Source organism: Leucopleurus acutus, assembly GCF_964270905.1.
Source record: "Leucopleurus acutus genome assembly, chromosome: 14".
Lineage (NCBI taxonomy): Eukaryota > Metazoa > Chordata > Mammalia > Artiodactyla > Delphinidae > Leucopleurus > Leucopleurus acutus.
The window spans coordinates 30,622,114-30,636,574 of record NC_139156.1 but is presented as its reverse complement, the minus strand read 5'-3'; the positions used below and the strand labels follow the sequence as shown (position 1 = coordinate 30,636,574).

Here is a 14,461-nt window from a genome sequence, read left to right as displayed (position 1 = left end):
ACAGTCCTCCACCCCTGTTCAGTCGCAGCCCTGCCAGATGCTCCCTATCCAGCTGCCCCCATAACAAGCCACCCCGTAGTCAGACCTGCTTCCACAGGCAGCGACCCGCACCTCGCTACACTTCTCTGCCTTCACACCTGCTGATTCTGGACTACCCTTTTCTCTCTCCCTGCCTCGGTCCAGCCAGGCCAGTACCTCATCTCCTCCAGGAAGCCTCCGGTGAACACCCCTTGCAGGAAACCCTTCCAGACTACAAACTGCAAACTCCACGGCTCAACCACACAACCTGGCAGGTAGGTGCTCCTGCCTGATTTTTTAACTCATTCCCAGTGTTTTTTAAGAGGGAAGAAATACCTTTGTACCCAGTAAACACACACACACACACACACACACACACACACACACACACAGCCCGCTGCAATCAGTTTCATGCCAAAATACTTATCCTTACTATATAAAAGGGCATGATGCTCTCTGATATTTTCTGTTTAATTTTTTAACGTTAACCTTGACCCACCCAGCTGATCACAATCTATTACTGGGTCTTGAGCTGCAGTCCGAAAAATGTTACAGTAGCTAAGCACCCACAGACTCGTTCACTGTCATTCCCTTATCCATTCACCCAGTGAGTGTGTACTGAATACTTGCTGGGGTCCAGGTACAACACCAGGCACAGCTGAGTGTCTGTCAGTTCAGTCCTTCCTCCAAAACAGGAAGTTGAGTGAAGGTGAACTATACACCCACCGAGTGCCCCTTCTCTGTGGTGTGAAGGACTATCTGAGCAGTATCCACCCGGACCACGTGCAGTCCTGCTTTATTCCACCCTCTGAGGTCCAGCCCCTCTAAGAAGAGTGCACGCCACTTGCTCTGTCACCGCTCCTTGGTCTGCTGTGCCCACCCCACCCGGCAGCTCAGCCAGCAGCGCGGCGTCTGTCCACCATTTGGATGGAGGCTCCTGTGTGGCCCCTTGACCTAGCATCTGGGCCTCAGTGTCCCCCGGCTCTCACTTCCTGCCCAGGAGGCTCTGGCAGCTCCTGCTGGACTGAGTCCCTGGGGGACTCCATCCCCTACCTCTGCCCGAGCAGCTGAGGTTGGGTCCCTCAGCCACAGACCTGACCTGAAGAAGACCTGACCATTGTGCTGCCCTGACTGCTGGAACAGGGTCCCAGCAATGAGACTATGTTTGCAGAACTGCAAATGGAAGCAACATCTTAAAAACCCCGTGACCTTCACATCCCAGTCTTCCAGTGACAAAGCCCTTCCACATATGCCAGTAACAACGATGGTGACAACGGTCAAGGACCCCTTATCCAACCCTCCTGAAGCCAGACAGGTTTTGAAATTCAGAATTTTCTGGATTTGGGGAAGGTAATACAACACCTATAACTGTACGTTATGTAACATGCCAGTTGGATCTGGGGCAGCCCCTTAACTAAACATGTTCACATTCTGCTGCAAAATCTACACATATTCCCACTACGTGGGATGAATGGTGACTGTAAGTAGCTTCATATCAGCGCAGGTCAGCTTTTAATACCAAATACATTGATCGGATCAGATTTTGCTAGCAGATGGCTTTTGGTTTTCAGAGTTTTGTGCATTTTGTAATTGGCGATGAGAAACTGTGGACCTGCAATAGTTCTTTATTGAGCACTTTTCAAATGTCAGACATGGAAGTAAGTGCTTTTCACGCATTTGCTTATCTATTCCTTACAACCACCCCAGGAGGAAGCTACTGGTGCACCCAGTTTGCAGATGAGAAAACTGAGGCTCAGAGTGGTCAAGCCACCCATTCTGGGTCATGATGTAAACCCAGGTCTGTCCGACTAAAACTACCACCACCCTGCCCCTGACACTGACTGGCAGGAACTGAACAGCCAAGACCAAACCCACCTGACAGGTGAGGAAACAGGCTGGGGAGGGCAGAGGAGAGGTGACGTGGGGGCCCATGCCCTTCCCTGGCCTTAGAAATGGGCAACACTGACCTGGGCCCGTCTGGGGTGCCCACACACTGGGCCTCGTGCTGACACGGGTTCAAATCCGACGAGCAGAAGTCCACCAGCTGCTCACAGGCCGCTCCTGGGGGAAGAATGGGGGAGAGGCAGGAGAGAAGCTGCCCCCTGTGCTCCGCCAGGCAGCCGGCCCAGCAGAAACTTCCTGCAGACACTGAGGCAGGGTCCCAGCCCTTCCGCCCATGGGACAGGGGCTCAGGGCACGTGCACTGGCCTCCACCTCCCTGCAGACGCTCAAACCCCGCCACGCTTACCCGAGTACTGCAGGGGGCACTGGCAGGTGTAGCTGCCCATGCCGTCCACACAGGTGCCCCCGTTGGCACATGAGTGTTCCACACAGTCGTCCGTGTTTACCCCACACGTCGGTCCTTCAAAGCCGGAGGGGCAGGAGCACCTGTAGGGAGCAGGGGAGGAGGAAGAGGCATGTGGGCCCACGGCCAGGGCAGCAGCCGTCCTGAGGCACTGATGGAGGCCTGTGGCCAACGGTCAATAGCATCATCCTGGAGTTTTGGTCCCTACTCTGGGTCAAGCCCTGTTAGATGCTGGGGGTTAGAGGTGACCAAGACCAGCCCTGTGCTCCTGTGCTCATGAAATCACTCACAGTCTAGCGGGGGAGACGACGAGGAGACTGGCAACCAAAGGAGAGACAGTGAGTATCAGAACGGTGCACAACTCAGGCTGGGGAGGGTGGACAAAGGGGCAGAGGACACCTAGCTCCCCCTTGGAGAGAGTGGTCAGGGCAGGCTTCCTGGAGGAGGTGATGAGTTAGCCAAGGACTCTGACAGGGGAGTAGAGGAAGAGGAGGGAAGACAGTGGGAGTAAAAGCCTGGGGGAGAGAGAGCCTTACAGTCCATCCTTCAGGAGGGTACCTGCTCATCTAAATAGTTCAGGGCTTGGGGAGCACATACTTCAGGAATGGGGTGAGAACAGGACTGGGGGTAAGCAGGAGTCAGGTCTCGGAGAGCCCTGGAGATCAGCGATCTTCAAACCGGGGTACACTTCCCTCTGGGACAACTGTGGTTTTCCAAGGGGTTTGTGGGTCAGAGAGGTCTGAGAAATTAATTTCCACATCTTCATGCTATGCATGGAATTCCCCCCTTAACTGACCTGCCCCAGAGCTCCAGAAAGGCTCATGCGCACCTCTTCCAGCACGAGGCCAAGGTGGGCTGTGCCTGGGGCCTAAGATCCTTGGGTGCCAAATGAAGGGACAATTAGGAATATTGATGTTTCCAAAGTGAATGAACAAACTCTTTTGCAAGTCACGAGATTTCCCGTTCTGTGCATTAAAAAATAATTGAAGGAAGACCTCATGGAACTGTCAGCTGATAGAGCATTAAAAATAATTTTTGATGACAGATCACTTGGGATTTTTAGCATATAAACTTGACAGGGTTTCAAGTAATTGAGTGACGTGGCTATAATAAAACTCCTAATCTCATTGGTTTATTTATGTGAACAAACTTTCTCAGCATTTATAGCTATACATACATACACACACACACACACATTTTTTTTAAGGAAATAGATTGGCTGCTAAGCCCTCTCACATTCTATAATATTCACCTCTGGACACATAAACCAATTAGGAGAAGAAAAGAAAACACACACACACACAAAAGCTCCATCTATCTCATTAAGAGATACAGTCTAATAAAATTTACCTTTTATGTGTAATAATTATCAAATTTTGGAAGAGTTATGTTGTTCTGATCAATTGTATATTATTGATCACTGTAATGATAACTCAAAGCAAAAGAAACTTTTAATCAGAGGTTTATGGTGACAAGAAATAGTAAAAAACTTTAAATTTAAACTTATATACCCATTTGGTGGCAGGAAAGTATGGCAGGGTGCTAAGAAAAGCCTCTAGTATGAAAACAGATTACATTAGAAGGAAAATGGGGGGCAGGTGATGGGAGTAAAACAAATACTAGTTTGAGTAGAAACGAGAATGATGCAAGATGTTGCAGCTGTTCAAGAGTTCCTTCACGTGATTTTAAAATGATTTTTCCCTGGAGGATAAAAGAGTGATTTAAAGAGTCATAGCTTTCATTTTAAATGTTAATAATATGTACAGCGTTCTGGAAATGACCTTCTTTGCAATGAAAAATTGAACTTACCATGAAGAGTTTTAGCTGTCACTTAAGAATGTGTCAGGCAGTTTGTAGTTTTAAAAATTCGTTTGCGGCGGGGTGGGGGTGTGAACAAGAAGGTGTGACGCCTGCTGTTGCAGGCTGTGTCCTGGAGTTTAATTCCCCCTGCAAGGTGGTGGCGGATCTCAGCTAAGTTCCTTCTGGCGGGGTTCGGGGAACAACTGCGGAGTCCCTTGTAAGCCTTAGGTTTGAGGGGTTACTCAGGGAGGCACCCCTTTCGACCAACAGGGTCCTTCCCACAGCGCCCCCGCCAATCTGCAGGCATGCCAAGTGTGAGGGGCTACTCCCAGCTGCACCCCTCCCGGCCCAGCAGGGAGAGCTCCTAGTTGCGTCCTCTCAGCAGCCCCCTCTCCGTAGACACGCCCCCTAGCAGTCTAGCCAATGAGGAGGGGGCTTTGATGGAGCTGCTGCGGAAGCCCAGAGGAGCACAGAGCCTATTATAAGGACGCCGTTTCCAAGGCGACACCTGCCGAGAGGCCGTTTAGTGTTTTCTTTTTACAGCTGGTAATCTGGGTTTGCAGAGACAGGTCTGGCCATTTCTGCCAGTAGATTCAACATCATTTTCTGAAGAGTCAATCTGCTCAGCTGGCAATTTTTTTTCAGCAGCTAAATACTATGTGCTCCTCAGAAAAGCTCTGGGTGCAGGAGAGCTCTGGGAAGCTGGGGGGCTCGCTGAGAGGCTCTGGGGGGAGCAGGGTGAGTGGGGGGCTTGAGCGGCGATGTCAGCACTGGGAGGACTTGCGAGATGTGGAGGACAGTGGGAAACCGATGCCCGGGGTGCGACCAGAGTGACCCATGAGCTGGTGGGGGGCCCGGAGGGCGCGACCAGGACTTGCTCCACCTCCGGGCAGGACTCCCCTCCCCTGTCCTGGGGGCTCCGGGTGGACGCCTGATCCGGAGCAGCTGGCTGAGGGCCCTGCCTTCAGGCAACACTGGCCCAACAAGCAGGTGGATGGCTTCAATTGGAGGCCTTGGGGGTTAATGGCGATTACGGGAGTTGAAAACACCCCCAAGCTGCCTCTTGGCACTGCCGCTGCATATGCCCTAGGCTGTGGACTCCCAGTGCCCCAGAAAGACTCTCCTGGCACCTGGCAAGAGCAGGCGGAAGCCTGGAGCAGGGCTCCAAGCCCCAGCCCCACTGCTGCCTGCTGTGTGACCTGGGCAGCCCCTAGTCTCTGTGCTTTCACTGCCTCTGGGCAGCGGAGGCGTGGCCTGGGTGGACACGGAGAGGCCTCTGGCTGCCATTTGGAGGGAGTGGCTATTCCCGCTGGGCCTGTCCCTCATCTCCCAGAGCTCAAAGGGCCTGGGCCATCCCATTCGGAGGAGGAAGGCTCCGAGGCTTGGGTGCCGGATCCCATTAGCATTCACCCACCACGTTCCAGCACCCACCCCCCCACCGCCCCACCCCCAGCAACTCACGTGAAGCCGGCATCCTCGCCCTCCTGCGAGTGGCAGGTCCCGCCATTTCCACAGGGGCTGCTGGAACAGCTGTCCAGGGACACCTCGCAGTCTCGGCCCTGGGGAAGAAGTCAGCGATGGGGACCCCAGGGAGACCCAGCGGCCAGTGAGCCAACAGGGACAGCCGGCCCCTCAGCAGCTCGGCCTGCCGGTCCCGGGGGTTCCTTGTTCTCTCATCCACATGTTAGGTCATGGATGAAATGCTCGCTTGGGCCCCCCCCCCCCCCCGTCCCCCCGCTCTGAGCTCACCCTGGGCCCTGAGGGCTGAGTGGCCACCGAGACAGCCCCAGCCCTGCTCTACCGCGCCCTCGAGCAGCCCTCCGCCTCCAGCCACAGCCTGCACTCACCTTATAGCCGCTGGGGCAGGCACACCTGTATGCCCCAAGGGGGTCGTTATGGCAGGTGCCCCGGTTCTGGCATGGGCTGGACAAGCAGGGATCGCACTTGGCCTGGACAGCCAGGCTGGGCGGACCTGAGGCAAGGTGGGAGTGGTGTTAGTGCAGGGAGGGGGTGGGGGGACAGGACTGGGCATAGAGCCCCGCGGCCCCCTGCCCGGAATCCTGGCACTGCAGGGATGGGTTTGCGAAACCCTCTCCCCAAGGAGATGTTTTCCCGCCCCCCCCCCCCGGTATTCCCTCTGGATCGCGCTCACCCCGCCTTTCACAGTACACCTCTCCAGCCTCTGGACCCTCCTCTGTGAAATGGAGCTAAAAACAGCCCCTGCCTCATGAGGCTGGAAGGACTAAATGAGATAATCCGAAAAAGGGGCTTCAGGGGAGCCCCCATGTGGCGGTCAGGGCAGGACCATCGGTGTGACAGCATCATGGTCACCATTACTGAAACCGGCTGATGTTTTCTCCATCCCCTCACACCCTTCTGAGGCAACCACCCCCAGCCCTGTCACCTGCTGGCCTGGACAGCAAGGGCGGCCACCCCAGCAGGGAGGAGACTTGGCTCTGAGAGGAGACCACGCTTAGGAGAAAAAAGGCCCATGGCCTTGAACTTGTTTCTCTCCAAGGCTGAGCAGGGAAGGACCCTTTCCCGTCACCTCTCTGGCTACAGGCATGACCTTCTCCAGCCCCTTCAGGACTCACTGGTGGCCCTTCCTTGAACTTGGAGGTGGGGGACGAGCCGGCAGCCAGGCTGCCTGGGGTGCCGCCTAGGAGGAGCATTAGGGCCTCACAGGAATAAAGAGTAACGCCAGCCAGTTCAATGTGTGAAAATTCAGCGAGCCATTCATTTACGATCTGTACTTTCCTGTTATGCATGTTATATTCCGATAAAAATTTTAAAAAACACAGACAAAAACCTTTCACCAGTACCAATCCCACCCCAGTAAATAAATACTTAGCAAACGTTTCAACCTACATTGGCCTGCTCCCAGCAGCCAGCAGCCAAGCTACAGATCGGGCCCCCCTGAAGGGTCACTGCTGTGACAGCATCCCGCACACAGGGCAGCCCGGGGCCGCCTCATTAACCCCTGGCTGTCAGCTTCATTTTCGCTGGTGGTCTGTGAGCTTGCAGAGGGCAGGAGTCGTGCCCCACGGCCTCCCGTGCCCTCCCACAGCTGCCCCCCTGCTGGGGGGGACACAAAGCTAGGCCTGGGCCCGCCACTCGGCCGCCACCTCCTGCTCAGCAGGGGTCCCAGGGCTTGGGCTGTCAGTCAGTCAGTCAATCCCTGAACGACTATTTACAGATGCCCAGGGTGAGGCCTCCAATCACACTCAGGCCTTGTATTTCCGCAAATGTCAGGAGAGCGGCAGCTGGGTCCAGTGGCTCAGGCGTTTAAGCTAATTGCTGAGCACAATTCCGACCAAGGGGAGGCCTGAGTGCTTGTACTGCTGAGAGGCTTGGAGCTTCCAGAAACACTGCTATTTTTATTTTCCTTACATAACCCCAGGGAGGGATTAGAGCCCTTATGGCCTGAGATTTTCCGCCTGGCTTTCTTTTGTTCGTTGTGTGGCAGGACAAGAGGGCGGCAATGCTAACAAGCAGCAGGGGCCTCATTCCTGCCACCTGTTCCCCACCCAGTCGGTCACCTCGGGGACACAGGAGTGTCTGGAAGGCTCTGCCAGGGTTGCAGGGGGAAGCAGGAGGTGGGGGGAAGCAACCCGGTACCCACCATCCCCTCTTGTGCTCCTGGGCTCACCTAGGCATTCAAACTTCTTGGCAGGCGTGGTGAGGAGCAGCTTGCCCTCCATATCCGGGGGCCCGGCACAGCGGGCAATGCCAGGTTCCTTGTAGCCTGTCTTCACCCAGCTGGACAACCAGCGCAGGTGGCAGTCACAGTACAGGGGGTTGGCACCAATGGCCCTGGGTCAGAGAGTGGAGAGAAGTAGGCATTATGGCTTCATGGGGTCCTTCGCCCACTGGGTACCTAGGGTGCCAGGCATTATGCCAGGAGCTGGCACAACCCTAGCAGCCCCCATTAATGAGCCCTTACTGTGTAGGCAGTAGAGTCTTAAGCACTCCTCATCTGTTATCTTGATTGGTCCTCATCACACCCTACTATCCCCATTTTACATGTTGAAACTGACACTCATAAAGGTGGAGGCACCTGCCCCAAATGCACAGAGAAAGTGGGGAAGTACGATCTGAACTCGTGCTGTTGAGGCCAGAGCCTCTGACTGCACTGCCTCCCGAGTGCACTGGGGAGAAAGCAACCGAGATTTACTGCTGTGATGAACCAGCTGCTTCTCCCGTCAGTGCATCTAATCCTCTCATCAGCCCCACAGTGTAAGTTTTCTCTTCTCCATCTCAAAGATGTGGGAACTGAGCCTCATGTGGAATAAGTAATTTCCTGGGGTCACACAACCAGTGAAGGGAAGCCCCCAGATCCAGAACCCAGCTGAAGCCTATACTCTTTAATTTTTCTTTTCATTTTCAGTTAAACAAGAGACACATGAATGCATTCTCACTGTAAACCATTTTCAGACCCGGCACACAATAGTCTCCACCTTACACAACACTGTAAATGTACTCAATGCCACTGAAGTATACCCATTAAAATGGTTAATTTTATATTACGTGAATTTCACCTCAATTTTTTTTTAAAGGCACATTCCTATGTTACTGATGGGAATGCAAGATGGTATAACTCCTACGGAGGGGGATTTTATGATATCTATCTAAGCAATGCAGTTGCCTTTTGACCCAGCAATTCTGTTTCTGGGAGTTTATCTCACAGATGTGCCTGCACAAGTGTGTAAAGGCATCTGTGCAATGGTATTGATCGCAGCATTGTTTGTAACAGAAAGACTGGAAACCTCCCGTGTTCATCAGTGGGGGAGTGGTTAAGTAAACTACAGTCCATCCACATTACATGAAAGTCTACACCACTGTCCCTGCGAACCACAGGACCCATGATCACATGGTCACCACACTCAGTGCGTAGCCTTCCAATCCTTTCCCATATGTACACACACAGTTCTTCGTGAGGAAGAGATTACATCCCTCCAGTACACATCGTTTCTGGGCAGCCTGCTTCTTGTCACTAAACAGCACGTCTTGGAGACTTTTCCAGGTCAGCAATACGGATCCACCTCATTTTATCAAACTGCTTCATAGCATCCCAAAGAATGGACACTTCATAGCTTTTGCTGCCAGACATTCTGGATGTTTCCAAGGTCAGTGAACACTCTGTTCATGCCTCTTTGTGAGGAGCGAGCATTTCTCTAGAACAGATGCCTAGAAGGAGGATTCGAGTGGCAGAGGAAGCGCATGTAAAATGTTAACAGCTGCCCTCCAAAAAAGGCTGTATGGACTTAACACTCGCCTGCGGTGTAAGGCTGCGCCTTCTCCCTCACATCCCCGCCCCACACTGACACTGTGCACCGCCAACCACTTAGGCTTTGACCAATCCCGTGGGAAAGCTCATGATCTTCTCACTAAACCACAGTGAGAGATTCGGAGACGAACTAGGCATGGATTTGGGGGAACGAAGGGGCCAGCGGTCTCTGAGACAGCAAGTAGAAAAACCAGAGCCTCGTGCCTGAAGTTCACCTCTATCAACATTATGGTGAAAACATAAGGCTGTATATTGCTCACGAGAAAGGGCACATTTATTAAGTACCAAATGGATGCGCTGCCATTTTCCACCTGTGTCTGGGCAATACAGAGGAAGTGGTTCCCCTGGAGACGTGTTGGGTCTGATGACAGCAGCAGCAACTCTGAGCAGGAATTCCCCCAGATAGCACAGCTGATGACGGCCGATCTTATAAAGCAGGCTCAACAATCTTGGACTCCGGCCCCCAGCGCAGCTGCTCACTGCCCGGGTGACCTTGAGCGGCTCACTTAACATCTCTGGGGCTCACTTTATGATTCGATAAAGAGCCTGCAATCTGGAAGGGGAAGAAAGACAAGCACATATAACCTGAAATGGGCGCCGAGGGAATAATGCAGCTTGGAAAAGAAAGCCGGTTCAGCCTCCACGTGTATTTCATTTTTTCTGTCCTGATTTGCTGACAGCATCCATCCTGGTTAATGGGACAGGGAATACACCTTCCTCTTTTCCCTGAACATTACCAGGGCTTCTCAGAGGTAGAGGAAGCGCAGACGCTTTGATTTTTTGAAGCTTCATTGTGTTAAAAAAAAACCCAAAGACTTTAAAAAAATAACAGGAATACAAAACAGTGGCATGTTTAAAACGTCTACATTCACCAGACTAATATTTTTAACATAAAAAGTATGAGGTAATGTAATTATGTTATTCAAAAGATAAATACAGAATTTATTTGAAAGCAGGTTTTTGTAGCGCACTGCAGGGGTGTGGTCTGCTAACGAGCCACAAGTTGGGAGTTTATCACGAAGGGTTTCTTCTCTCCATCCTGTAGCTCATTTAGAGAAAATGCCAAAAAGACTAAACCTGAAGCCACTGTGAATGTGGAGGCCCTTGACCGTTTTAGGATGTCACAATTCCCAATTCCTGCATAAATTCCCCCCATAAATGGCAACAAAGTTGCACCTCAAATATAAGTGTCCCTTTCTGACTCAATATAAAAAATAATAATAGAGAATAATAAAAACTACCAAAGTCACATACAAAGCTATTCAAAATTATGCCTTCTGGCTTGACCAACACACGCTTTACTTGTCGCTGTATAGAGCAGATGGCGAGCGACTCCTGAATTCAACATTTCAAGCTTTAATTTCTACAAAGCCAGGGTTTTTGTGGCTACTTCATTAGCTCAAGTAGTTCACTTTCACCTGGAGTCCATTTATCCCAACAAAAACTGCTGTGAACTCAGTGGGGAGTGGAGAGACACAGGCCCTGCTGAGACGAGTGGTGAGGACAGCAGCCAGGCTGCTCATCAATCCAAAAGGACTGTGGAGTCAGGTTCATCCCCCAGCAAAAGTATAAATAACCCTGTGTTGTTGCTCTTTGGTATAACTTGGAAATAGTTGAAACAGTAGCTATTCGGTCTGTTGCTGCCAAGGACCAGCTGAGCTTCCTCTATTAACGTAACCAGGACAAAAATAGATCTCCTGTGGCTGTTTCAGAGGTGCCAACTAAACAGTTTAGCATACACTAAAACTTCAAAATCTCTTCACCTGAGCTATTCCTCCTCTACCCATCCTCCTCCCAGGCAATTTATTTGTGTGCATCACTGTCTACTACTGCAATGAAGCTTCTTGAGAGCAGGAATCATGAATCCCTCACTCTGCCTGACACCACCAGGCGTCCTGTTTTCTGAATGAATGCCTGCCTAGAAGCACGAGAAATGCACAAATCTCAGTATGAAAGCAAAAGAACTTCAAAAAGAAAAGAATCATCTATCATCCCATAAATGTAACTAATGTAATTTTCATTTATTCCCTTCTAGTTCTTGTGCTCATATATATACATCACTGAAATCAGAGTACACTGTCTTCTTTATTCTACGTTTTTTTTTTAAATTAATTAATTTATTTATTGGCTGCGTTGGGTCTTCGTTGCTGCGCGCGGGCTTTTTCTAGTTGCGGCAAGCGGGGGCTACTCTTCCTTGCAGTGCGCGGGCTTCTCCTTGCGGTGGCTTCTCTGGTTGCAAAGCATGGGCTTTAGGCACGTGGGCTTCAGTAGTTGTGGCTCGCGGGCTCTAGAGCACAGGGTCAGTAGTTGTGGCGCACGGACTTAGTTGCTCCGCGGGATGTGGGATCTTCCTGGACCAGGGCTTGAACCCGTGTCCCCTGCATTGGCAGGCGGATTCTTAACCACTGCACCACCAGGGAAGTCCGTATTCCACGTTTTCATCAAATAATAAAGTACAGTGGCATAACTATTATAATTAACTACTTGCTATTCTGTCATATGGGCATACCATGATTTACCTAATCATTCCATATTACTTTTCACACCGAATTCTTAATGATTTCAGAAATCTAGTTTTCCAACATGCAGCAGATTAGGGGCAACAAGATGTCAGATTATAGTCATGAAGAATGATACTGGGGAGCCTTGGCACAGGACCTGGCACATAGTAAATATTTGCTGATGGATGGATGGATGGATGGATGAATAGACAAATGGACGAAAGATCAGCTAACTGTAAAAGTAAATATTAAAGTAAACAGCAGCAGAGATGTGCAGGGCATTGAAGCCCTAGGCAGTGACAAGTGCTCACAATCATTATGGCATGTTAGAACTACAGCAGACCTTAGAAATAACCTGTGTACAGGTGAGGAAAGAACCTAAAGAGATGAATGAATTGTCTGAGATCCCACTGCAAGTTGATGGCAGGACAAAGACTTAACGCCACATGTCCTGATTCCTAGTCTAAAGTTCAAGGGGTTTAAATACGGTGGACCTCACCCCCTCAGCATGCATGCTTGGCCCACCCCCCCATCCTGTGTACTGCCGGTGAACAGGAGAGGCCCAGGTCAGAGTCACAGTAGGAAGAGAGGGCACCTCTGGGAGCCAGGAACACTGGATGCTAACTCTTGGGCAAACCCTGACTTGTTATACAGCCATGGGCGCCTACTTCCCTTCAGACTGCATGTGGCCTTTGTGAAGCCCAGAGTGAATGTGGTGAGTCTATGCTATCCTTGTCCCACTCCTTGACTCCTTGTAAGTGCTCACGGAATCCTTATGGAATAATTGCAACTCTTCATGCAGAGGAAATAATGGCTACGTGTGTGCACATGCACACATATTCCATCAGTATTACATGTGCACACACCTAAATACAAGCACATGTACACTTCCCAGGCTGCTGCCTAGTTCCATTCGAAACCCTGGGTATAAAGGGAAGAATGTATTCACGAGGTTGCTTCATAATAATGGAAGATTTCTTATACATAGATGCTATTTTATAGAGAAATAGGGCTTAGATGCAATTAACAAACACCTCTAATCAGTAATGCTGATGCGCTGTTTTGCACTTACCACTTAACTGATCTCTACTTATTGTTTTTTTCTTTTTTCTGACAAGTTGGATCTGGCTTCTGGCCTGATGTTACTGTTCTCCTAAAGAAAGTCTGAATATATAGACAGACATGGGCTCAAAATCTGGTTTTGCAGCTTCAGGTTTTTGTTGACACAAAACATATGCTCACTTCCCATTTGAAAAGCAAAGCCTCTAGATGTTGAGCTAGAGACAAGATCAGAATGTCCTTGAGTCTTATTCAGTTTTCACAGGGAAGGAGAAAAGGTAAAGCCCAATGATAAGAGATACAATACACCAAGGGGGGCCCCAAAGGAGGGAAAGGTGGACCAGATGCTTGAAAAGGCCTTTCCTGGCAGTGGGGGAGCTGAAGCGGACACTTGGCACTGCCCAGGGGTAAGCAAAGGAGCTGAGAACAGTGTGGGCCCAGAGCAGCAGCAGACCCTGGCCCAGCAAAGACACGCACAAAACTCTCTGGAGAGAATTATCTCCACCACAGGTCCTCAAAATTCCCAGCATCAGCAAACAATGAGCTCACAACCGAAAATGACTAAACACAGATAGAAACAAGCCCCTGTGAATGGGAGTCATTGGAACAATGAACAATACCATCCTTGCCTGGCCTTTGTCCAGAGCCACAGTCTCCAGCCAGGCTCCCTCCTGCCTCATCCCATCCCACCCCATCCAGCCTCCACAGGTCACCACGGCTTTCCAGGAGTTTTCACAATTTAATTCTTCCACGATTCCCTTCTATCTACAGAACAAAGCCCAGTCTCCACAGCATGGCACAAAGGCCCTTCACAATGGAATTCCAGTGTCCCTTTCCAGGTTCCTCTCTTCCCACCCCACACTCCTCACCTAACCAAACCCCCTATATCCTATGCTGGACAACACAGCATCCCTGAGTATGTCATTCACTTTCTTGCCTCCATGCCTTTGCACATGCTATTCCCTCTTCCTGGAACATCCAAATGGCAAATTCCCAGTGCCTTTTCAACGGCAGCAAAGAGGCACCTCCTCTCTGAAGGTCGTCAGACTTCCCCAGAGTTAGTCACTGCTGCCTTTGAGCTTGTTTTATAATATCCCAGATGGTCACAGAAGGCAGAAACCTTGTGTTAGTAAATTCTTCAGCATTTGACTCACTGTGGTTACTCAGGACATATTTATTGAGGCAATAAATAATAAATAAAGAGCTTTGGAAACAGACACACCTAAGTTCAAATCCTGTTTCTGTCATTTCCCAGCTTTATGACCTAGGGAATCTGCTTAACTGAACCTGGGACTGTAAAATGGATATAATAAATCCTGCCACCTAGGACAGAGCCCCCTTACCCATTCCACTCCCAAGCAGACATGACTAATCAATCACTGCACTCTGCCCGCTGAGTCCTGGAATCTTCAGTGTGGGCTCAAGACAGTCCCTGTCTTATTTGTGAAGCTGGCTCACAGCACAGCACAATAGCTACTTCCCATTTTGGTT

General features: G+C 50.6%; 1 protein-coding gene across 1 annotated transcript in view; it reads right to left on the bottom strand.

Moving 5' to 3' along the window:
- The window catches only part of SLIT1 (slit guidance ligand 1), a gene marked incomplete at its 3' end in the record, with an annotated part of 171,469 nt that overhangs the window by 6,944 nt on the left and 150,064 nt on the right, over positions 1-14,461 (bottom strand). The window contains exons 26-30 of the mRNA XM_082854318.1: positions 7,773-7,936; positions 5,971-6,095; positions 5,585-5,682; positions 2,267-2,406; positions 1,986-2,079 (exon numbers count right to left, since the gene is read on the bottom strand). Coding sequence (XP_082710444.1) covers positions 1,986-2,079; positions 2,267-2,406; positions 5,585-5,682; positions 5,971-6,095; positions 7,773-7,936 — 621 coding nt within the window. The remainder of the gene's footprint in view (positions 1-1,985; positions 2,080-2,266; positions 2,407-5,584; positions 5,683-5,970; positions 6,096-7,772; positions 7,937-14,461) is intronic.